The sequence below is a fragment of the Lampetra planeri genome, chromosome 10, assembly GCF_965212315.1.
Source record: "Lampetra planeri chromosome 10, kcLamPlan1.2.h2, whole genome shotgun sequence".
NCBI classification, from domain to species: Eukaryota; Metazoa; Chordata; class Hyperoartia; order Petromyzontiformes; family Petromyzontidae; genus Lampetra; species Lampetra planeri.
The window spans coordinates 6,936,095-6,960,606 of NC_136116.1; the positions used below are offsets into that span (position 1 = coordinate 6,936,095).

General features: G+C 46.1%; 1 protein-coding gene across 1 annotated transcript in view; it reads left to right on the plus strand.

Annotated features, from left to right (window-relative positions):
* The first annotated feature begins 7,854 nt into the window (after positions 1-7,854).
* LOC144720941 (zinc finger protein 385D-like) overlaps positions 7,855-24,512 on the plus strand; it is a 42,917-nt gene continuing 26,259 nt past the window's right edge. The window contains exons 1-3 of the mRNA XM_078598130.1: positions 7,855-8,170; positions 13,315-13,513; positions 22,340-22,450. Of these exons, the coding sequence (XP_078454256.1) occupies positions 13,331-13,513; positions 22,340-22,450 (294 nt within the window). The 5' untranslated portion in view covers positions 7,855-8,170; positions 13,315-13,330. The remainder of the gene's footprint in view (positions 8,171-13,314; positions 13,514-22,339; positions 22,451-24,512) is intronic.

Here is a 24,512-nt window from a genome sequence, read left to right on the forward strand (position 1 = left end):
GGTAAGGATCAGTGGCACGGTCCCAGTTGTTCTTCACTGAGCCTCAGGATCGAATGCAAGTGCTTTGAGAGCTTTTTCTCGATCCAAAAGTTGGGTCAAGATCAAGAAGTGAGCCTAGCCAAAGCCGTTGATGCCACCACACCTCACCAATGGTTTATACCCTGTGCCTGATACCGCAGCTGCTGCACAGTAGACACACGGCCGCCAAGATTTGCGCTAATAGTGTCCAACCATCCGGTCTAAGGTCTTCCCCTTGTGGAGACCACTAAAATGCCAAAGTAGGTGAACGACCTTCTCCCATCCTGCACACGTGTCATACCCAAAGCTAATTTTGCTCAGAATCATACCTACAATATTTATATTTCGGACTTCTGCATTCCTCATCCTGTCTTGCCACAATATTCTACTAATCGGATTCCTCGAGTATGAAGACACATTCTGATTCTGGCATTTCAAGCATCTGTCTCAGACACCTGTGCTCAAATGCCACAACCAACGTCTTTCTTTTTGGGCTGCTTAGACGTAGTCCCGCTCTTTTGACCCATGCGGTAGTCGTAGAGATGGATTCATTTGTGACACTGCTTTGGCAGTGGTTCACAAACCACGAAAGACTCAACACGTTCATCGATAACACAGGTAGTACTCATGGATTAATGGGACTCGAATCCATGTAAGTGCTGCTTGCGGCAGTGTCCTCTGCTGCCGGTCGTGCACCTTGTTGTATTTGTAGAATGCGAGCAAGTAAGTGACAGTCTAAGGACAGCTGTGTGGCGATGCATCTGTGGCTGTTGGACTGCACGGCACTCCGTCGATGCAAAACCACGAAGGCAAATTCCGCCACAAAAAAAACCAGCTGTCCCCACCTGGTCGTCTCCAACCCCCTCCCAGTCTGTTTCCATCTCTCCCCCCCCCCGCTCGTTTACGCCTGTGATAGAACCTACGTATATATGTTGAACTTCTTTCGCACCGTACGTAGACAACCGTGCTCATCATAGGCGATTTAATTATTCATTAAAATGCCAACAAATTACACCTGCGTGTGGTTATTTGATGTAATCTCTTAATTAATTAAGAAATGTAAACAACTCTATGTTTTATTAAACACATACGTACACGAGTACAACGCTCATTTTCTATTCGGATAAACAAATGTTGGCAAGAATGTTAAATATTCACAGCAGCCGTTGTCTGCTATAAACAATTCAGCTACAGTGCAGCAACAACTTTCCAGTGACCAAATCATCCGGAATGCGCTCGTTCTCATCACTCCAGCTTAGCTTCCACATCTTGGAAGTTAAGCTGGCTTGAGCCTAGACAGTGATTGGATAGGCGACGGCCACACACACAAACAGCAGGCGTTATAGGTGCTGTGGGCAGTAGAGGGCAGTGCCGCAATAGCCATTGTTGTTCTGCACGCGCCTCCCAACTCGCACTGACTGATCAGCGTGGTGAAGTATGATGACAATAACCGTCGCCGACTCGCAAGGAGTGGGAGGCCCACATTCAGCAGTGGAATGACAACATCACGCTGTGCATGCACCGCATATACAGGCAACAACTTGCAACACAAAAACAGAGTGAAATGGACTTTGACAAGCAGCTCCAAGCTTCACTCGAAACAAAATCATCCTTGACTTACAGAGACGGCGTTTGTGCGAGACTATGAATGGTCAGCCCATTACTGTCCTTTACAATTACCCACCCAGACACGTGTGTGTGTGTACACATGTCGAAGGCATGCAAGTGGTTCGCTACTCTCGCGATTCACAATACGGGGGAAAGGATTTAATGAACAGTGTGTTCGTGCGACCGCTAGTGACTGTAAGGGTCACGTGAACCAATTACTTACAACGACTTCGTATTCTTCGCGTTGGATTAGCGGTCGTCTGTTCCGGAGTTACAAGCCATGCCAGTATGCCACTTATGTGGCCACACTCAACATACGCGAATAAGAAACAAAATATTTTTTCGACGCAACCATCGTGAACCTCTGATTAGCACCTCAGATTTAGCACGGTTGGCTACGTACGGTGCGAAAGAAGTCCAACATACATACGAACGTAAGAATCAAATTAAATCCGTGGAATGTGTGCATCGGTATCTGTCCGTTTTTTTGCAGAGCGCACGAGGCTTTATTATGTTTTAAAAGCAAGTAGCAGGGCATCGGAGGATGCGGTGTAAAACATGTATCGTCATATGGAACTTGAAGCAATTTCGAGGCACATTTGCGAAACACACGAGCAGCACGTTGGGGGAGGCCCACGTCAGCATTTCGAGCCCCTTTCGGCAACGCGTCGTCACGTCCCTCGGATTGCCACCCCGGCGTGGGATGCCATGGACATCGGCGCTCGCTGCGGCGCAGATAAAATGACAGCCTTTGCTTAATCCTCGATAATGAAACCAAAGCCGTGGCTATTTATAACCGTAACAAAACCCCGTGTAAAGTTCATGGCTTGTTGCCGCCCCGCTCTCCGATGTTTCCAGGTTGTATCGCGGCGTGTGCTGCTCGGCTTGAAGTCTGACGTTTCGGTTTTACTTGCTGGGAGCTTCTTGGGTTTTTGCTCCACGTTCCGGGAACTTCTAAAGGAACTGACGCTAATGCCGAATAGCACGCGGTACAACATGAGAGCACGCGGTAGAGCCATATAGTAGTACTTCGTCGGAGCTTTGTTGATGTATCCATTGCTGCCCAGCGCTGACCGACAACGACCACATTTATAAAAATGCAAAGTTTTCCGGTGTTCTTTTTTTTTAAACATTCCAACTTTCTCGTGCATCTACCGCAACGGGAGCAGGCTCGGGCGCGGCGTCAGATTGTGAAGTGGGCAGTGGTAATCCGGGTACATGGGGACTCGAGTGGGGAGCGCCATGTGCACGAGGAATAACAAGTGGGTCTCCCAGTCCTGGGTGTCCCCGCGCCCTGCCCCCAGCCGTGGCGTGCCGTGGGTAATGATGGGGCCCCCCGCCCCGGGCCAAGGTAGGAGGCGGCGCCGTGGTCAGAGGCCCGTGCTGCGGTTTTCGTCGGACCGTTGGGTGACGGTGGTGGTGGCGGTGGTGGTGGCGGTGGTGGCGGCGGTGGTGGCGGCGGTGGTGGCGGTGGGGGTAATTGGTTAGTTGGCGGTGGTGGGAGCCCTGGTGGCTCGAGAGTGGTCGGTCTCTGGCTGTGCTTGCAGCATGCATAAATCTTGCAGGCTGGATGGACACGGGATGGGACGTGTTTATGGGCTGAGGATTAAAGGATTCTCCCCAAAGATGCTTAGATTTACTGCGAGTGTAAGCAGGATGCAGCCTCACGCTTGCAAAGCTCCGGATATGCCAAACTGCTAACGTGCTCGTTGTGTGATTATATTTTTCTTTGCATTACTTCACGGTTCACATTGTGATGTTAATGCTGATCGTGGTGTTGAGATATTGATATTGTGTACTTAGTCATGCTGGGATATCCGGACAGGTGGCTCAGCTGTAGAGTGAGCGGCTTGCATTTGGAAGATTTGCGAGTTGAAATCCTGGATAGGGGTTGACTCAGCCCATATTCACTTTGCGGTCGATAACATCCCTTGGTAGGGAAGTCAACAGTGGGATGCTCTATGGATAGAGTCGCCTCCACCATAGGAATGCGGAATTTCTACCACTTGCTCAGGGCTGAGATCAACTGAGACCGCCTCTGTCCAACCAGCAGCGTCAATGGGGACACCGCAGTTAGTCGATCAGCCAGGCGCCTGTAGATACTCTCACCGCTTCCAAGGCACCATTGGTACCTCTTTTGCCATTAAAAAATATGATAATTGGTGTTTTTACCCTCTTATCTGGCAACAAAACTGACACCTTTTTTACGAGGAGTCGTGTTTGCATAGACCACAATACCTGCAGTCATAATGCAAACAAAAAACATAACTCTGATAATGTGTGCACTGTCCTTGAGGTTGATTGGTCCTTTTGGCGTCATCTGGTCCAACCCATGTGAGACTAGGCTCTAAGGAAAGCTGTCTCGGGTGTGGACCAATCAACTTCAAGGACAGTGCATATTATCAGAGTTATGTTCTTTTGTTTGTATTATGACTGCAGGTATTGTGGTCTATGCAAACATGACTCCTCGTAAAAAAAGGTGTCAGTTTTGTTGCCAGATAAGAGGGTAAAGAAAAACAATTATCGCTTCCAAGACGTTTGTCCAGTGTGAAAAAGTAGAATCGAATACCCTCTAGAGGGGCCCTCTAGAGGGGCTCTCGAGGGCTCCTTCTAGTGGACGCCTTTCCACCAGCAGCGGTGCGAGCAGGCAACTTGCAGGGCTGCACCTTTGCTTCATCTCTGTGAACACCACCTGGTCATCGGGCGGCTGTCAGAGACGTGCTGATGAGACTTGATTGAAGCAAACGGCTGTTTGCACCCTTGTTCACATATGCTGATTTGACTGGGTTTTTGCATATCCCGTCCGCGGCATATCAGCGCGTTTGTTACCAGCTGAATAATTTAGATAATTTCCTCAGTGGGAGCGGGTGGGTAAAGCAGTGAGGAAGGCGTCGAATGTAAACGGTGGGGGCGGGGGGAGGGGGATGGTGGGGAGGGGGGAGGGGGATAGGGGGGCGGGGGAAGGGGGGGTGGTAGCTCCTGCTTCTTGGTGTGAAAAATGCTTGCGAGCATTTTGGGCGTGTACGAAGGCATGAAATGACACTGCTCAGCAATAATTAGGCATGGGGCTTTCAATTATTAAATCGTATCTTGCCCCTGTTTTTTGTTATATATATTAAAACATATGTATCGATTCAATGCCTACGGTGGGGTAACTGCTACGTGCATTAATCCAGCTACCGTTGCAGTAAGGTTCCGTTTGACTTCAAACACCGTTGAGACTCTGCCCGGTGAATTGTCACAGGAATTACGTGAAAAAGCAAAACACTGTAGGCGCCAGTTGTGTGGATTAGAGGATAATGAAGAGTGGCGTTGTTCCACCGCCATAATTTTTTACGCACATCAGTCACACCTGATGTGTGTGATTGAAAAAAATCAATTCTGGATATATTTCACTGGTGCTAAATGTAGACAGGGAACAGGCCCTGAGGTACGTTACAAAAAAGATATACAGCTCTCAAAATACACCCTTCAAATGATGTGATGTCAATTCTTTAGAGGTTTTTTTTTTACCATTCTGCTGCAATTCAAACAACGGAGGAGCGATGGTGTAGGAGCCACGTACCTCGAAGGCTTTGGAGGGAAAAAAAGCATAGATCCATCAAATGGTGGCTCTTGAAAAAGATTTCACCAATTTTTTTTTGACAACTAAGAATTTCTGTACAGATGGTGGCAAAGCAAGTAAATGAATGACTCGAGCAGGAGGGTTGATTGCAAATGGCCATGGCCATTTTTCACCGTTGACTCATTCATCATTTAGTCATTCATCAGGCCCTGCTGACAGGGCTTGGTGTGGTGCCGTAGTTAGAAGCTGCAGTGCACTTTCTCTGCCTAACCGCTAATGGATTGGTGAGCGCCTATCTGGAAAGCCTACCGATATGTGCGGCCAAAACAAAAGTTGCTGCTAAGTCCATCAGTGTTAAAAGTCGTTTCCTTAAGGTTGTCGATTTAGTTACAGTGGTGGTGTCGGTTTTATACAGGCTCGAAGCTCCAATTGACCTTGATTGATAATCTATAGGATGGCCTAGATGTCTTGTGACCCCCCCCCCTCCACTTAATTCTCTCAAACTTGAAATATTTTTACATTTTTAAGTAAGTTTTCTTTTAAAAAGGAATGAATATATAAGGAAAACATTTTGAGGGGTGAATTAATTGGAGGTTACAAGACATCTGGAACACCCTGTAGGACCAAATCTCCCCAGATACGTCAAATCTAATCAGATCTCGAAAGGTAAAATAAGGTTGAGGCTGGTAAGTACAAGAATGAGAGACTTCCTGGGAACAGCAGGTGATGTCGATTTGGGTTGTGAGGTGGTCAGATGATGGCGGTAGAACGATGGATTGTTAAATCCATCATTTGCGCGAATGGTTTTCTCTCGTTGCTTCAGTTTCGTCCCACACGAAGCCAAAAGCCTAACGCACGGAATTTAGTCAAACATCCCGATGCAGGACCTTCTTTGATAAAGAAAAGTATGCGTCAATAAGTCTCCCAGCACCCACGATTGACATTGCCACAATTGTCATTGTCATCTCGTCCCCATGCATGATAACAGGTTTATGTTTGCCGTTCACGCTCGCGGTGTATACATCATATTATATTTCATTGACTCGAGTGCTTGCTGACGCAAACATATACGAAGCGCCGTGTAAAACGATCAGCGCACGGTCACGAGAAAATGATTTACATAACAATACGCAAAGTATATCTACAAGTATCGAATGACTGCGCCAGGCTCTGTCAGCAGAATCAAAGGGAACAGCCATCGTTGCTGGGTTTAGAAAACTCCAGTCCTCGAGACCCACCACCACGCTCCATATTTCCGCGTTCAACCAAATACAAATGGACTCGTTCAACGCTGCACGCGTCCGATGATTGTTAAACACGTCCCACGTGACGCGCGAAGCAATTAAGGCCGTCTGCGTCAATAGGGCCTAGTCAAATTAAGATGAAGTTCTCAGTGTGTGTGTTCCACGCGACGCGGACGCAGTTAATTGTTTAACGCGTCACGTGGGAACGTGTTTAAAAAGCATCGGGCGCGTGCGGCGGTAAACGCGGGATAGATGGAGCGGTTGTGGTGGGTCGCGAGAATTGGAGTTTGGCAACAAACAAAAAAACCTGCCTCACGGAGTCGGTCGGTGGTGACTTATCTGCTAACTCAAACGTGTCTCTGCTCCCCCAACAGGCTTGCTCTCAATTATAACGTACGCGCGCGCGCGTGTGTGTGCGCGCGTTCTCGCGCAGAGAAGTCGCGCACTTATTTATTATTTATCTCACGTTTCTGCGGAGATGATGATGCTCCGTCGGCCGGCGTGAGATGGTGGGTGGTGTGTGGGTGGTAGAGGCATGGGGGGGGGGTGTCTGTGGAAATTTGATCCGGCTGCCCCTTAACGGCCGCTGAGAAGAAGATGTGGATACGGTGCAATAAACACGCGCGCAGCGGCACGGTGGGAAATGAAAGGAGGGACGCGGTGACAGCTCGGCAGGGGGGTGACGGGGGGAGGGGACGCTCTTTCACGGCGAACCCTGCCCGCCACGGAGGGCCAGGGCGCGCCTTGGCATCGAAGAAAACGCAACGCGGAGGGCGCTTCGTGAGTCGTCCATTCGTAGAGGAGGGTCGGGGTTTTTTTTTTGGTTTGATTGCATATTGAAAACGGGGTACAAATTGTGCGTGTTTTGTGTGCTGCGTTTGGTTGTACGTTCCTAAGAGCAGAGCCGGTCACGGTGGTGGAAGCATTGGACACCAGACGAGTTACCGCCTCTCTGCTCGCAAGGAAGAGGCAGCCTTTCTAGTTGTACGGGATACCATCTCTCTCTCTCTCCCTCGGCATTCCCATCTCCGTCTTGCCACCCCACAGCCTCATTCCTCCCTTTTCTCTGCCCCCCCCGCCCCCCAAACGCCTTCCAACCCCATCACAAACCATTTCCTCCTCCTCATCTCCTCTCCTCCCACGATGCATCGCCCTGCCCTCCCTACAGCGACTCCCTTTCCCTTCCTACAACCGCTCCTTTTTCCTTAAGCGAAAACCTTCCTCTCTCTCTCCTCCGCGTCTTGAGCCGCTCGCTGAACGCGAACGGGATTACTCCGGCAGCTGGAGCAACGCCTCGATTGGTTGGAGCTTTGGAAAGGCAATGGGGGGGGGGTGAGGGAGGCGGGAGAGTGTGGGGGGGGGGCCGCCGGTAGCCCCTGGATTGGCCAACGCACTGCAAAGCAAAGAGAGCATTGCGATTGACTCCGCCGCGCCAGAGTGACACAGAAAAGACGGAGCGCACCACTTGAGTTTAGCGAGTGGGTTCGCCGGGTGCCTTCGACGGCGTGCGTGCGAGCTTGCCTTGAGTAGTAGGTACAGCGCATCATTATTTTTTTTCATTATTATTTTTTCATTTGCCCTTATTCCTGCGTCCGCTAAACTCACCTTCGAGCGAACTCGCCATCCCATGAGGTTGCTGCTGCTGCTGTGTAAACGTTGCGATGGCTGCGATTGGACCTGGGCACCCAGCCGTTGTCGTGGGACTTTAAGGCTTCAAGATTCGTACATCGCAAAGGTAACGATGGTGGAAGGGGGGGGGGGTATTTTGTGTTTTATCTTCGAGGTAAAGCACGGGGTGCCTCGTTTAGCTAAGCTCCGCTGGAGGCGTCAAAAAGTACGACATTGTGCCTACAGGAATTGTGAGGATGCAATAAAGATTACCGTGTTGGCAAAGTGATTATGCGACGACATGTTTGTGAGTATATTAAAAATAAAAGGCAAAGATAATATCGAAGCTAAGCCGCTGATATGTGTAAATAAAATTTGAGATATTTGCAGTAGAATTCACGTTTTGTTTGCATGAAGTATCAGGTGGTAATTCTAAGGGTCAACGAAGTGTTTAGTCAGCTTGTCGGTTACATAACTATCAATCTGCTTTAATATATTAGTGCTGTTACAATCTGTTATGGTGTTTGTACATTTATATACATCTCATATTAATAACAATGAAATCATAATGAAAATACATGATCGTTTTATATATATATATCTCAATAGCTTGCATAGATGCTGTTGATTAAATTATATCTACTTTCATCCACACCATTCTGAAAATTGTCGTAATTCGAATAATTTAATTGAAGGACAAAAAACTCCCCATGGTACAATTGTAAATATAATTTGTCTTATGAGAAGTTTATGTTTTACCCTGAATAAAAAAATAGAGTTGTGAAATGCTCATCGGTGAAATTCCTAAAGTAAGAAGATTGCATTATCCCTTGTGGTAATACATTGTTGACTTTTTATTTTAAATCATGGAACTGTCGGCTCGGAACCGTTAATGAGATTTCACTATCCATGATAAGTGTTGACGATTTCCGTATCAACTGCTTGCGATAATATAAACAATATACTCACTCCGATTATTTGCGTAGTTTTCAAATAAGTGGATTAAATGTTGTGAACCTAATTTCCCAAGTGTGTACTATGCGTGCTTAATATTATGGAAAACAAATTAAATTCGCTTTTATATAAACATTTGTTCATTAAAGAGAAACTTTTCAACTAAAATGTTTGTTAACCCCTATATGTTGCATTTAAACTAAGTAATAGTACCTGTGTTCCGAGGGGAAATTCGTTTTATGCATTAATTTATTCGATTTATGAGCCAGTTGACATTGCACAACATTTTCAAACTTATCTGCAGATTTGGTTATACGTTGGTGTCATGATTACGCATCCTAATTTCGGCCTGAATAATTCAAACATGGTACCTAGCAAATGTCCTCGCGGCACTGGATTAATTTCTCACTGAATATGTTTTGGGTCGTTGTTAAGACGGGAATAGGCGGTACGGTGACTGGTAGCCACAGCCACAAAAATAGGTATGCTTGGTGTGGTGTGCCGAGTGCGGGAATATTTACCTCGGGCACCCCAACCCGGACAGACCTCAGCTGAAATCATGCCTCTGTGACACCACTCGCCATGCTTGTCGTTTTTTTCTTGACCCTTCCTGCCACCACCACCACCACCACCGTCGTTGAGTTGATTGGTGGTGCTGGTCACGGACAGCCAAAATGTGGAAATTGCAGTTGATTTTCTGATGCCCCGTGGAGCAGGCAGAGCCCGGCGCGTAGCAGCAGCGGTGAATCCATGGCGATTGGCGATTACGATCTCTTGTGCGCGACGCGCATTAGTCGCTCTCGCCCGACGAGCTAAACAAAAACAATTAGGTTGCCGAAACGATGCGAGACGGGACGCCTTGAAATTGCGCGCAGAAATTAAATTGGCGTGATTGATCGTTGGTGGGATCGCCGTGCATGAGTGACGGAAGATGCGGATGGGACGTTCTTGTGCGCGCACACTGGCGGCGAGAGGAGCGGACGGGTACCACCGCGGGGGGGGGGGATTGATTGCTCCGCTAACTTGTACGCCAAGTTGGCATATTGTGTATCTCCTGCAGTTCGTGTAAAAGGCGAAGCGTTTGTTAAAATGCGTGGATGGCAATATCGATTGACGTTTTTCCTTACGAGTGTTTCGTTCATAAATTATTTTCCTATCGGTGATATTTATTTGTACAATTTCGTCTTAAGAATAGCTTCTCAAACTGCATTGCTGTGTGTTTAGATGCTTGCATTCTCTATGCGGAATGGTGTTTAATGTACCTTATGCATTCACAATTGTATTGTACATTTAATATATAATTCTGCTAAATGCGCATATATTGTGTTGTATGTTTAATCTATGTGTAGGTGATGTGTTTGTATGTAGGACACTAAATTAAATTATGACACCACTGGTCAAAACAGTAGATATAAATCTTCTATTGATTTTAAAGATTACTATTCACCTTTTCAGCTGCTGGGGAATTCATAATAGGAATGAATGCTTTTACTTATATATGTTATAACACACATAAATTGCAGTGAATAAAAAATGAAAAGAAATGGTAATAAAAGCCATTTCAGTGGAACAACGGGCAATGACTGAACCACATGAACTAAATTTGAGGCGGCGATGGAATATAAGATTAAGTACTACGGGCACGTAAGCCCTTCATGACCTTCCCAATCATGATTCTTGCCTAGATAATTAAGTCGACATTTTGGGGTAGTGTATTTGGTAGACAATACCTGCCTTTGTCTACAGCAAAGTCAACCTCTTGTTTGAGAGCTCAAAATCAACCTTGTATGGTGCCTGCAGCAGATTTTGGTTTGTGTGTGAATTTTTTTGGGGTTAAGTACATTCTAATGCATTCTTCGTTGGATTCGTGCGTCAAGTGTCGTGCACATTTTTGCATTCACGCTGCATAATCAATCTTCGTGACAGCATGCGGTGTTGACAATTTATTATCGACAAAATTCTCGGTCGGGATTGTATGGGCAAATGGACCACAAAGTGCCTTGGCTTCCAATTACCCTCGGCGTGCGGAACGTGTGGTCACAAAACACTTGTATGTAATTTGCGTCGAGCAGCAATGCATGCCTTTTCGCTATCGGACACCGCATTTTCCCAATCGTGTTATCAGACGCTGAAGAAAACAACAAACAAAATTACAATGACCCGTGACGATTTTTTTGCCGCACAGCGTTCTGGAGAAGGCAATTATTACAGCCCCGTGTGTTGAGATGCAGCGCTTCCACTCTCCGTCTTAATGCATCAAGAGCTTTTCTTGTCAACCGCCGCTTCTCAAAACCACAGTAAAACACGACATCGCCGTAGGGACAAAGCGTTGCTACGTGGCTGCTGTTTTGTAAGTTAAAAAAGGATATTTCCCCCCCAGCAATGCAAATGCCGCGATTGAAAATTGAGCCAGGCCCTGGGTTTGTGTTCCAAGGAGGCCGTACAATGAGAAATGGCACTGCCGCCTCCCTTACGCGAACCCTTCCCTTCGCAGTTTGGCCCCACTCATTTCCCTGTTTTTTTTGCTCGAGCTCAATGTTTTCAGATAAAATGCAATCGCAACATATATTTCTCTTTGGGGAGTGGAGCGGTGGTACAGTGGTTAGCACTTTGCGCAATGAAATCCGGGGACCGGACCTAGATTGACAGCCACGCTAACATCAGTGACAGGTTATATCAGCATCGGTCATGTCCTTACTGGCACCCTCCCTCCCCCTGCATTGACCAGCGTATTGAAGTACGAGTTTAAAAAAAAAAAAACCCATGACCAACATCGTGCGGGGGAGGCCGTCATCCATCGCTGATGGAAAATAGCTGGAATTTAATTTCTTTTTGGAGGCTTTTAAAATATTTGTTATCGCCAGCACATGTGGTATCGGGATCGAGGGTAATATTATTTGCTATTGTCTATACGCGCAGGAATAAAGCACGTATGGTTGTTGTATGCTATATGTGCGATGGGTATATAGGGAATATGTGTATACATTCCTTTGTGGGCATTTGCATACATGTAATATATATGTAGTGCAGGGTTTAATTTAATCTGCATTTGTTCAGACTGGGGACCAGGAAAATATTTCTGCACCCTACGCACCACATCAAGCATATTTCTCGCTATGGCTGTGGCTACTCGTCATGTGCCAACCCTAAGCTACCAATGCGGTAGCATTGGTATACTGATGTACACGTGCCCACGTCTTGATATTTTCGTTATTTGGAACGGTTAAGTGCCTGCCGTGGACACACCGGTGCTCATTCGCTAAGTGCGACCCTTTGCCACGAATGGAGGACACTTAGATTCATGTTAGACTTTGTGGCATGCTGCCGGCTCTGCCAGCATGTCAATTCATACCGACGACGCCGCTAAAGCCTACGATAAAATCACCCAGGAATGCACCCAATATCTAAAGATTCCGGAAGCTTAGCAGGCCAAAGCCTGGATGGACTGCCACCATGCATAACAGGTCTTACAGACTGTAGGGTATATGTAGCAAAGGTAAACGCAGGAAAAAACAACATTTGACTGCACTTCTGTGCTCCCTACCTTCACCAAATACATACCGTCTAGTGTAGTGAAATAATGCCAAATAAAACCACCATGGTTGGCACGGAGTGGGGAGGTCTTCATTGGTGGATTGACAAAGGGGCCGTAGATACAAACATTTGCAAACGTAGCGACACCACCAAAATACAGACAGATCCTCGCGTATAACGAACCAGGCAGCAGATGGCGAGGTTTATTTTTAATTTGTTATGGGGCAATCAAGAAAAGCAGACGTCACTACAGTTAAATATAAGTGATTATTATAGATCACGTATTCGTGGCCTAAATATAAACAATTCAACGCCAGTGGGGCATGTGCTGCAGTTCACCTAATGATAATGGTCAAACAATACACTACAACGTCCGTCTGTATTTTTAAATCCTTTATTAAGTTCGCTTGCTTGCGCGCTTACGACCGTGCAAATCTTTCGGTCGTTTTTTAACCCACTTCCCGTGATCCAATCGAGCTGACATTTTGCACACAGACTCGTTGTGCGTGACAATTTATTTTCGTGAAAAAAAATTCCATAACTTTACACTTTTTAGGAATTTGTTTTTATATTTAATTACCAATTGCTTAATGGTGGCAGGTAATCATCTGACCCATAGGTGGCAGCCATCTCAAGCCAGAGGACGAGAGGACTCTAGCCGCCACGCATATAAAGGATTTAGAGTGAAAAACTTTGTTTTTACGGGTTCATTTTCCACCCCCCGGACCGCTCAGAGTTGACCACCATTGTCGTTGTCATTCTGCTCTCGTGTCCACTCTACAGGTGGCCGGGCCACCACATGCAGCTCAGCGCGCTCCTCCACGTACCGCTCCCAAACCCGACTCCCGCCTCCACCCCGTGCCAGCCGCCGTGTCACCCGCTGTGCCACCCGCCGTACGCGGCGGTCATGGACGTGAAGCCGATGCTGCCGTTCCAACTCGGGGCCACCGCTCCCATGGGCCTCTTCCAGAACTTCAGCAATGCAAGTAGCTCGCAGTGCGCACCCACAATGACAAACAAAGATGACCTGTATAGCCTCGGCAGACTGTTGGGGCAAGTGCTGTTAGCGAGTACCTATGAAGGTCGACATGGCACACGAGGGGGTGGGGTGGCCAATACCACGCCCAGCCGTCTTTGTCTCTCTCGTGGCGATGTTTACACCCTGCACCAGGTAGTCATTTGAGGATGAGTCAACCTAGGGGAAGTCCAGAACTGGTTTAGATATTCACACTGATGATCGCCAGGAATTGAAGTTGGGCCACTGGGGTGTAGTGCAGTGCATTATTAACCATTGCACAACTTCTTCCGAAAACGACAGAGAATAAAGGTCTCCCTTGTATATCCATACAAACCGTTGGAGCAAGTTATGTTAGTGAGCAGGCTTCAGTGCTGGCTGGCACGGCGCACGAGGTTGGCATGCACATAAAGGCTACGCCACACAAACCCAAACATGAGGCGTGAAGGTCTCTCCCCCGTAAAGCTTTATATAGGCAGCATATTCTATTTAAGTTCGTTTTTGTTTTCAAGAAATGGGTTAACATGTACTCACGCTGATTGCCTGCCTGCATTATAAATACCAAAGACAAAGATCTCCATTTAGCCTGACAGACTGTTAGAAAGACGTGCTATTAGTGAGCATCCGTCGAAAGGCTAGAACGCCACACAAGGCGGGGGGGGGGATCGTGTGGCAAGCATGACGTCTGAGTATATTGCCTTCCCGTTTAAGGCCGAGTTAACCTAGGGGAGGATCAGGACAAGTGTAGTCACCACTTGCTATGGATGTTAGCCATTGACAGGAATTGAGAAACCACTCTTAAGAATGGCTGCACTTGAAATCTACAGTGGAGCAGTATCAAGGGAGGTAAGACTTTCTCTGCATGAGACAGTTGAAATTATGGGATTAGGACATGGGAAAAGAGGCCACTTGCCCATCCACTTTTTGGAAGGGAAGTGGATAGAGTACGTCTTACAAGAATAATAATGTCAAATTTTATTCGGGATAACCTCACTGAGCCTTAGGACAAATTTAATGAGGGTCCTAAATTCGTATTTTTCACTGATTCCTTTTTGAAAGAGCGTTTAAAAAGGCAAGTGGAGGGAATTCAGCGTCCTCGAAGAAATCCCATCACACGAGGAAATCGCACTCAAAGATCTGCACAGACAGACTCAAGAATCCATCAATGTACTGTCATCTATGGGACACCTCGCAGCTCAGCGATTGTGCGAGGTTATATGCTGCAACAACTCCTCCATCCAAAGTGCTGGATTAGGGGCACGCCTTGCCGTGCTCAGCGCATTCTGCGGCCCCTGAATTAATATCCTTCATGGCTCTTTGACATGCACCCAACACCCCCCCCCCCCCATAGCTGTTTTGCCCCCGGACTGCAAAATTGTTCCCACGCGCCTGATTGGAACAGCACCGGAGCATTCCCTGTGGATCTACTCGCTCCAGCTTGTTCCGATTTGCCATAGTTCCACTCTTACCCCTCCTGTCTCCCCTCCACCCACCCTCCAGCTCCCCCACCCCGCCCTGCTTTACTTCCACCTCCTCCGCCTCCTCCACCTTTAGCAAACAATGGCCCCTTCTTAGCAAGTTTTAATGAAGGGATTACAGCCACTATAACGTGCACCGCGTGAAGGAGTGCAGCTCTGCTTATTTAAATAATGCATTTACCACGAGTGCACCGAGATAGAAAAGGCTGTTCAGCAACGGGCATGTCACGGACGGTCACCACCTTGCCGCTGATTGGCCACCGTCGCGTCGCACGGCAGCGGATAACTTTGGGAAATGGTTTTTTTTTATTTGCGCGGAGCGTGATTGACTGCCCCCGCAGGTTCAGTCAATCGGCCGACTCTTGCCGCTGCCACCGCCGCTGCAGCAGCTGTACCTCTGAGATTCGCCCGTCTCGGTATTGGCAGTCCAGCGAATGGTGTGCACAGTCCGCTAACCAATGTGTGCGGCAGTGTTGATTAATTGCACATTCTAATTACTCTTACTTCTGGGTATCACCAATTATATGGAACTAATTCGGAATTTGTAAAAAAAAAAATGTTGCACAAACCGGTTGAATGGAGATGTATTTTTTTCAAGTTTCACTGCCTATTTCATGCCCCGTCAAACAAGCACCCAGGGTTCATCCCTGAGCGGAGCTCGGTCTTCAGCCACCGTATAATTAGGTGCTAATAAATGTATCTGTCATTCATGGTGGTGGGGGCGTGGGGGAAATCTGATAAAATAAAAAAGTCCAAAGTGATTGCCTTTTGCGTGCTGTTCCTGTGATGAAATATTCTCGAAATTCTCTGGAGACATCGTGCATTTCCGAGGAGAACTCTGTGAAAGTGATATCCCTTTGATTGTTATGCGCATCGGCCACTGACTGGTTGTGCGCTTTAATTTTGTATTCTAATAAGCCTTTTATTTCAGGCCTCTGCCACACGTGGCGCACCATTACAACAATGCAACTGTCACACGCCGATCGTGATTGGGCTTAAATGCGGGCATTCGCATGAAATTATCATTCACCACTGCTCTCGGCCATCTCCGCTGTCCATTAGGCTGCGCTTGCTCACATTAGCCCCGAGTGCTGGTAGCGCTGCGCTTCAGAAAAGGTCAGCAGATGTACTCGATAATTGTGGTAAGGCAGTGAAATTTTAACTCATGGGAGAAAAATAAGTGAATCGAGGATGACATGTCTGCAGCGACGTGGGTCATTTTTGTTGTCTGAATATTGTGCATTCTGGTGTCCTATGTGCATGAAGGTGGGCTTGGACAGAGCGTATTATGGTGAGAAGGGATGGTGGTCAATAGATGAGACTCATAATGGAACGTTGGGCAGAGGAGAGAACGCGCCTGAAAGGATGACCGTGATGGAGATTGAACAATGAGATCAGTTCCTGCGCTGGGGGAGATGTATCTTGCAAAGCGCAGGACCACGGTGGATGGTGACCGCATGGGATGGCCTTTTACAGCAGTCGATAGTCAATGGCTTATGATTATGATGATTTTCATGTACGTGCTGTGTTTGCATTACATATATAAATTTAAAAAAATTAACTCTTACTACAGCTGATCTGTGTGCCTGTCACAAGAGCAAGACACCAAAGATTACATTAATTGCACATGCCTGCATAGCTAATACTGCTTTAAAAAAAAACTGTCTGATTCGTGAGAGTAAAAAAAGTTATTTAATCCTTGATTTCATGGTTTCATCCAAAACGACGACACACATCCACCTTGGATTTGAACACAACGTTTCATGAAACCAGGTTTTTAAGATACTGGTAGGGGCATTGCAAAGTAGCTGGTGGTGTTAGAGACGTTCATTTTGAGTTTGTTTTTTCCCCACTGATTTCCAAATCCTCGTAAAGTTGCATCATCACACCATATCTATGGACATATGTATAATATATATTGAATCGTACAACTAAATCACCCTGAACGCACCCGCCTGTGTCCATTATCACAAAGCTCAGCAGTGTTGAGCCTGGTTAGTACTTGGATGGGAGATTGTTTGGTCATTATTGAGGCGATTCGATACATTTTCACGATTTAAAGTATGAGGATTTCATGAAAAAAAAATTTGCTTCATGTAACATCTTGATGAAGGTAACACCTCCTGTGGCTGCAGGGGTCACATTTATCCTATTTCACACAATATATTCACATTGATAAAAAAAAAACATTAATTCTTACACATGTAAATCAATACATGCAATGTGAAATTAAAAATCAATATCATTCTACGAATTGATTTTTTTGTTACACCTATTCTGGGACTACCAGGTATTTAAAATTCGGGCTATGATTTGGCCAGGATTCGGTAGTTGTAGAGCAATAGATTCTTAAACCCATCTGTGCAGAGTTCTCATATACGTGGGGTTTCTCTGGGAAATATGGTTTCCTCCCACATACCAACCCCTCATACATGGATTTATCTAGATATCCCCAACGCAGTAGCAATTTGAAAGAGAGTCTGGAATAAAATAGGTATTATCGCAATTACGTGATTAAATTTGTGGGGCATTACTGCATTATTTAGTCACTGCGAACATCATTGAAAGCGAATAAAAATATAGTTTCGATGGACAAAAGGGTCATGAAAAATTCCCTTTTTTATTCCCACAACTACATTTAGAGAAACTGAACGTAATAGATGTTTGCTAGACGTGCCATCATCATCGCCATTCATGCTCAATGCACTGCTGGATAAGGCCTTCCAAAGTGGCTACCACCTCTCAGGACCCTGCCAGGTGTTTATGGGCACTACCATGTACAATTGGCAAGAGGAACTCTCGTGTGGCAGTGGACATTCTGTGTCTGGGTCCCGTTTTAAAAAAATAATTAAAATAAATACAATTGCAGCCGTATTCAATCCACCAATGGATGAAAGCATTCACATGCCATGTTGGTGATAGAGGTCTTGTGGCCACACTTACACCACGCTGGTCAGTGTCAGTTGGTGAAGTGGGCGGGTGAGTGGTGAGCAGGATTGGTTATGATATGACTCGCTGCCGATGATCGCGGTGGCCACGAATAACAGCGCGCTAACTACCGTACACCTTCACCCACTTAAATTGCCATTAATAAAGTCCAAACGCTCATTAATTAAACGGATCTAACACCCTAGCGTAGTGCACTAACGAAACACTGTCTCGAGACGCTGTGGTCTCAATACTCTGGGTGAATAAGAGCACTATTATGTTTATTATATTGTCCTCTCTCTGTCCACCCAGAAGTATAAAATTAATAAACCGCAGTTAGCCGACGAGCAGACCACATGCGGTGGGGCAAATTGTGGGAACCCCCGTCGCTTCTTCCAAAACGTTTGGGCAGCGTGGAAGAGCAGGCAACACCCACTGGAGGCGTTCTCCAGAGCTCTCTCTCTCGTGGGGGCCCTTCCGCCAGCAGTGGTTTGAGCAAATAATTGCAGGGAGGCACCTTTGCTGCGTTAGCTATTGTTATGATTATCATTGTTATCATTGTTATTGTTATCACTGTTATTATTATTATCATTGTTATTATTATCATTGTTATCATTGTTATTATTATCATTGTTATCATTGTTATTAGTACCATTGTTGTTATTATTACCATTGTTATTATTATTATTATTATCATTGTTATTATTACCATTGTTATTATTACCATTGTTATAATTGTTATAATTATCATTGTTATCATTGTTATTATTACCATTGTTGTTATTGTTATTATTACCATTGCTATTATTACAATTGTTATCATTGTTATTATTACCATTGTTATTATTGTTATTGTTTTACAATTGTTAGTTTTACCATTGTTATTATTGTTATTATTACCATTGTTATTATTACCATTGTTATCATTGTTATTATTACCATTTTCATTATTATCACTGTTAGTGGAAACAGTGGTGTGTGTGTGTGTGGGGCCATGCTGGCTCCATGGGCGGCTTGAGGTGCAATCATTTCCCTCCCAGGCACTAAGCGAACCTCACCAATAGAGGATTATTTTCCCCGACGCGGTCGGCTATTTGTGACGACCTCATATCGGCAGAGATAAGCAAGCGAGTAAGCGAGTGAGGATTTTTTTCTTTTAAGCTGCTCACATGAAAAAAGCCCCATTAAGCAATGATAAGATAGGAACTACCGTAGAGTATTTTAGTATTTGAATTTCTTGATTGCAAATTATAATGGTTCCCATATTTCCCACAATTGTTTTCTGATGTGCATCTCTACGTGCGCCTTTAGAAAGATGTACACGTGGTGCAAATTGTACAAATGCACTTTACGGAAATTGTGTGCACGCGTAAATAAAGCTTCGCAAACACAGATGTTATTGTCAAGGTTATGGGCGGGGTAAGGGAATTGCCTCATATCTTTTTTTCTTTGAAGCTCATGATGGAATGTTTTTTTTTGTGAGATTAAGAGCCTTTATCAGAGCCAGCAGTTCTCATCGTTAATGTCAGTGTCGGAAGTTTGAGTTGTTTTCATGTGGATTTAATTTAGCACAAAAAACAAACATTCCTTGTATAGCTTAGACAGGCTGTTAGGGCAAGTGCCACCGGCAAACGTCTCTTCAAGGCTGGCATAGCCCATGAAGGGGGTGGTGTGGCCGGAACCACGTAGAGCCAACGGTTTCTTGCTAGAGATGATGACCTTCGAGATGGACCAGGACCAGTTAAGATTTTTACCACCGATGTTGGTCATGAGTGGTAATCAAAATCAGATTGTCATGTTTGTAGCGCATTTTGCTAGCCACTATATTTACGCATAAAAAACACACACAAGCACCCACATATATGCACCAAGAGAGATGAATTAGTTCAGATAATGAGACATTACACTAACAGCACTGAATTGAACATAAATGAACATGGATAATTATTATACGATTATGACACAAACATTGTGTCATAATCGTCAAAAAAAAGCCACTTTTTGATGATAACCGACTGTCAACTACAAATATATTTTTTAACGGGTCCGACGTGTACGTCCAAAATCGTGAAAAGTAATAAGGTAAAGACACAGCCCTGCAATTCCTTGCTCGTGCCACTACTGGCAGATGGGCCTCCGCGAGAGGGAATTCTTAAGAGAGTCCCATACATATAGAGGGTGTTTTGCTTACTTGTCCATGCTGACCAGGCATCTTTAGAAGAGGCAATCGTTTAAATGCCCCCACTGTTAAAATAAACTGAACCGGGGCGCTGTGAATCTCGTTCAGGAATTAATCCTGGCCGCGCTTGAAATGAAGTCATTGGTTGTGTCGTGCCGGCACTTTGATTTTTTATTTGGGGACACGGCAGACACCCCCCCCCCCCACACCTTCTTCTTATTATTTTGTCCCCTGCAGCAGCGGCGCGGATGGGAGATGCCAACACACAAGGTGAATATGAAACATCCAAGGTGACTGCAAGGGAAGCAGGCGTATAAATTAAATTTTTGCATCAGAGAATTGATTTCAATGTGCTCCTCTTTTATCACGGTGATGGACAAGCCGATAAATGTGGTGATTAAGTTGCTAGCCGCGAGAGCGGAGCAGTTTTTTTGCTTCTGAGTGCGACGGTACATTAATCCTGAATTGCAGAGCATGACCAGGATTTAACCTCGCTGGACCCGGCCAGCCAGCGTTACCACGTGCTCTGTGATCATCTGCCTCAGCTGTGCCAGGGGAGACATCGCATTGGTGCTCATCAGCAAGTCTGGCTTGTCTTAGACGTGGCGTTCGTTGGGGGTGGGTTTTTGCAGATGTTGTATATAAACATTACCCTTTTGCATAACGTACATACTACAGGGCTACGTTATAGGCAGCGAAGGACTGTGCAGTAATATCCATTGTTATGCTGTATTGTACTTCTATGCTCACACGTCCATGCCCTCTGCCATAATCGACTGGTACTGACTCGCATGGTGAAGTATGGTCAAACGCCCCTCTCCCATGACCGATGCGGCGTGGAGAAGCCCTCGTCAGGTTGCGGATTGACAACAAAGCCGTACGTGTGTACACGTGTACACACGTACATGTGGTGTTGCACGTGGTGTTACATGTGGCATGCATGTGCACTTGCAAAACATGAGTAATCATGTTCTGCCAGTGCCTGTGGGAAATGTCAATTGTGAGAGTCTCTCAGCTCAGGGGTCAATTATTCCTTCTTTTCTGGGAATGCATTTTATGTATTTGTTTGCTCCAGCGTTTAATCTGATAAATCGGCATTTCGTGATTTATGTATGTGTGTGTGTTATGTCGAGTAAATCCCGGTCTTTCACTCCAGATGACCGAGTTGTTGTTGTTGTTGTTGTGTACACGGTGTGATGGACACAGAGCTGGGGCAGCTCACAACAAAAGCAACTTTCCCTGTGCCCTCGGTTTTAGAAGGGTGGAATTTATGTACGGCGCTTCTGTTACTTGAGTCAACAATGCAACGAATTTAGACTTCAACCAAAACAAAGGTAAAATGTGCAGCCCTGACATTGCTTTTTCATGTGACTGCTGCCAGAAGCCCCTTCACTGGCGAGTCTGAATTGGTTGATGTAGTATGCCAAGTAAAAAAATCAAATTTTTGGTTATTCTGAAGCTCACCTACATCTTTAACTGGTCGGAGGTGTACGGCCAAAATGTTTATCGGTAAAGGTGCATCCCTGCAATTGCTTGCTCACGCCACTGCTGGCAGAAGGGCCTCAACGAGAGGAAACTCTGAAGACAGCCCCAAATCGAGGGGATGTAGTCCTCCTCCTCCTCCACGCTGACCTGACATCTTAGAGGACGAAGTATTACCCACACTCGCCAACAACAACTTGCCCATCAACTAACTGTTATTGTTTGTCTTGCATCACATTGGGATTTTTGCACACAGCGTTGTAATACGGTGGGGTTTTTTCTGGAAGATGTGCTGGTTTATCCAGGATGTTTCTGTTGCGCGTCGTCGCTTTAAAGTGTCCTCTGTTCATATTTAGTTTGTTGCGGTTGCACCCGACTCAAGAGCCGCATGGCTCACAGGGCCATACCTAATAAATGAAACTTGTGATGAACCCGTTTATACTTCTGGGTGGACCGAGGGGGTGGGTGGGGTAATTTAACGAACTTGCTACATAGTTTTCAAATGCGATGGAGAATTGGGCAGTGTACTGGATTCGTATTGTTCCAGGTGAAACGAAGACGGCACTTTCCCTCCGAGCTCCATCCCGTCACCACAGCGGCTTCTCCAAAACAAATGATTAATAGCTAAACACACAAACGAACGAAGAGGGACGACTCAACGTTCAAATAATTCGAAAGGAAGATCTCGTCCCTGTCCTGACGGCTGTGCCCTGCGTTTCCCCACAGATGGATCCGGTGCAGAAGGCGGTACTCAACCACACGTTTGGGGTTCCCACGCCACCCAGGAGGAGGCAGCTCATCACCTGCAACATCTGCCAGCTGCGCTTTAACTCGCAGGTCGAGCACCGTCGTCCCCGTCGTGTAAACGCAGCAGGCGCACGAGGCGCGCAGCAGGCGCACGAGGCACGCGCCGTCGACTCGACGATTCGCCGTCGCTTAGCCGACGACGACGACGACGTAGCACGGCGGCGCGTTCCCCTTGTTCGCTCTGCTAAACATTGACTTGTTCTCCAGATTTTTTTGTTTTGTTTTAAAGCATTCATTGCTTCGTTGGCTGCCCGTATTATTATTATTATCGCGTAGGACAAAGGAGACTGCTCCACTAAATAGAGCATTGATCTCTTTCAGCGGCCGTCTCGGCAGGGGGATGCTCGCGCGCGTGCGCTACAGCGCACGCTCGTTTTTTGTTTTCTGCATGCAGCGCGCATGAGTTTCCCATCAGTTATCTGGCTTAATAGACACGGAGAAGATCGATATGCCAATTTACTGTCAAACCAGAAGATGCTCCCAGCTCCAAGGTGGTGGGGGCAGGCGGGTGGTGTACGATCAGGCGAGGTGTAAAAGGAATCTGGCTTCTTGACTTGTGCACTCATTAAATAAATCGCAAGTCACGGGAGAGTGCCCGCCTAATGAAATGGAGGAACAAGTTGCGTAAATCTGTTGATGTCTTTGAACTTTGACGTAAAGGACTTATTTTTTTTAATACTTACTCTCTGTTTTTTATATTTTTTATTGAGGATTCCATTTTGCTGTCATCGCTAGTCCCTAAAAAGATTTTGGATATCGGCTTGTCCAGTTAAAATACCCCATTATAATGGAAGGTCAACGATTGGCGATGAGTTGATGGCTTAAGAGGCACTTGGAGGCACATTATTCCTATCACAGCACCTCATTAGCGGGCGGAGAGAAGTCTGGCAGACGCAGCAGGAGGGGATAAAACAAAGTGAGAGACACTGGCTCCTGCTAAGTGGTAACAGGAACATAAACCTCTCCATGAAATGAAAGGAAGAAAATTTTAATAATTAAGTAATGTTGTGCAGGGACCGATTTTGGTATGGGAGGCAGGACATTGTGGGGTTTACATTCGGAATAGCGATACTAATTATGCACGGCACCGTGAACACAAATGTAAGGCAAGTATTCATTTTTGTGTGACTTTAAGGCTGCATCATCTTATGCCACACACAAAACAAAATTCTGAATATATTAGACATCGCAAACTGATGTGCGGTCCTTCGACGGTCCATCGAAACCTATTCTGTTCACAAAACGCAATGTCTGCTCACAGGGTGGTGAATTGCAGTGTTTTACTACAAAGTCCTTGTACGACCGAACAAATGACCTGCTCCCCCAGGGAAATGGGCGGCTTGGGTTGACTCATCTCGTCAGCCTGGCCATTTTCCTACGCAGTTTGAGTTGTCAACATCAAGGCCTGGCCGCCCGAATGAGCGGAACAAAAGCATCGGCGGCAGAGCCTGCTGCGTCGCAGTCAGACACACACACACAAGCCGGCGTGACGGGTGATGATGCACTGTGGCGAACAGCAGGCTGAGCTGGCAGGCTGACAGCATGCGCGGGGGGGAACAGAGACCACATATGGGCATTTAATTACGGCTGTCAGTTTAATAAAGTTTTTAAAGGATCCTCGCAGAGATAGGCTTTTCTGGATTGATTCTGCCCTCTGAGGTTTTCACGCGCGCTCGGTGCGGTTCTGACAAGGGCTCCACCGTTCGCCGGTTGCGCTCCGCGTGTCACGCGGCTGAATGTACGGACTGCAGATAACATACCGCTGCCCGACCGCTGTCAGGGAATTGGCCGTAAGCTGCCGCAGCGATTGCGAGATATTCTTAAATAACGTTGCATGTCGACTGATAATTGTCATCTCCATTGAGACCTTCCGTCTCAATGGCTTTTCACATGCTTCAACAATAAAGGATGTCTGTATAGGTATGTGTATATATGTACGTGCATTGAATTATACGCGTGTGAATGATTTTTATTATTAGTTATGTATGTATGTTACTTATACGCTGCTTTTCATTTCGGACCATGCGAAGAAACGAGATGTGCAAAGCAAACAACAGATAATCTAAACGACAGATAGTTAACTGAGACAGTA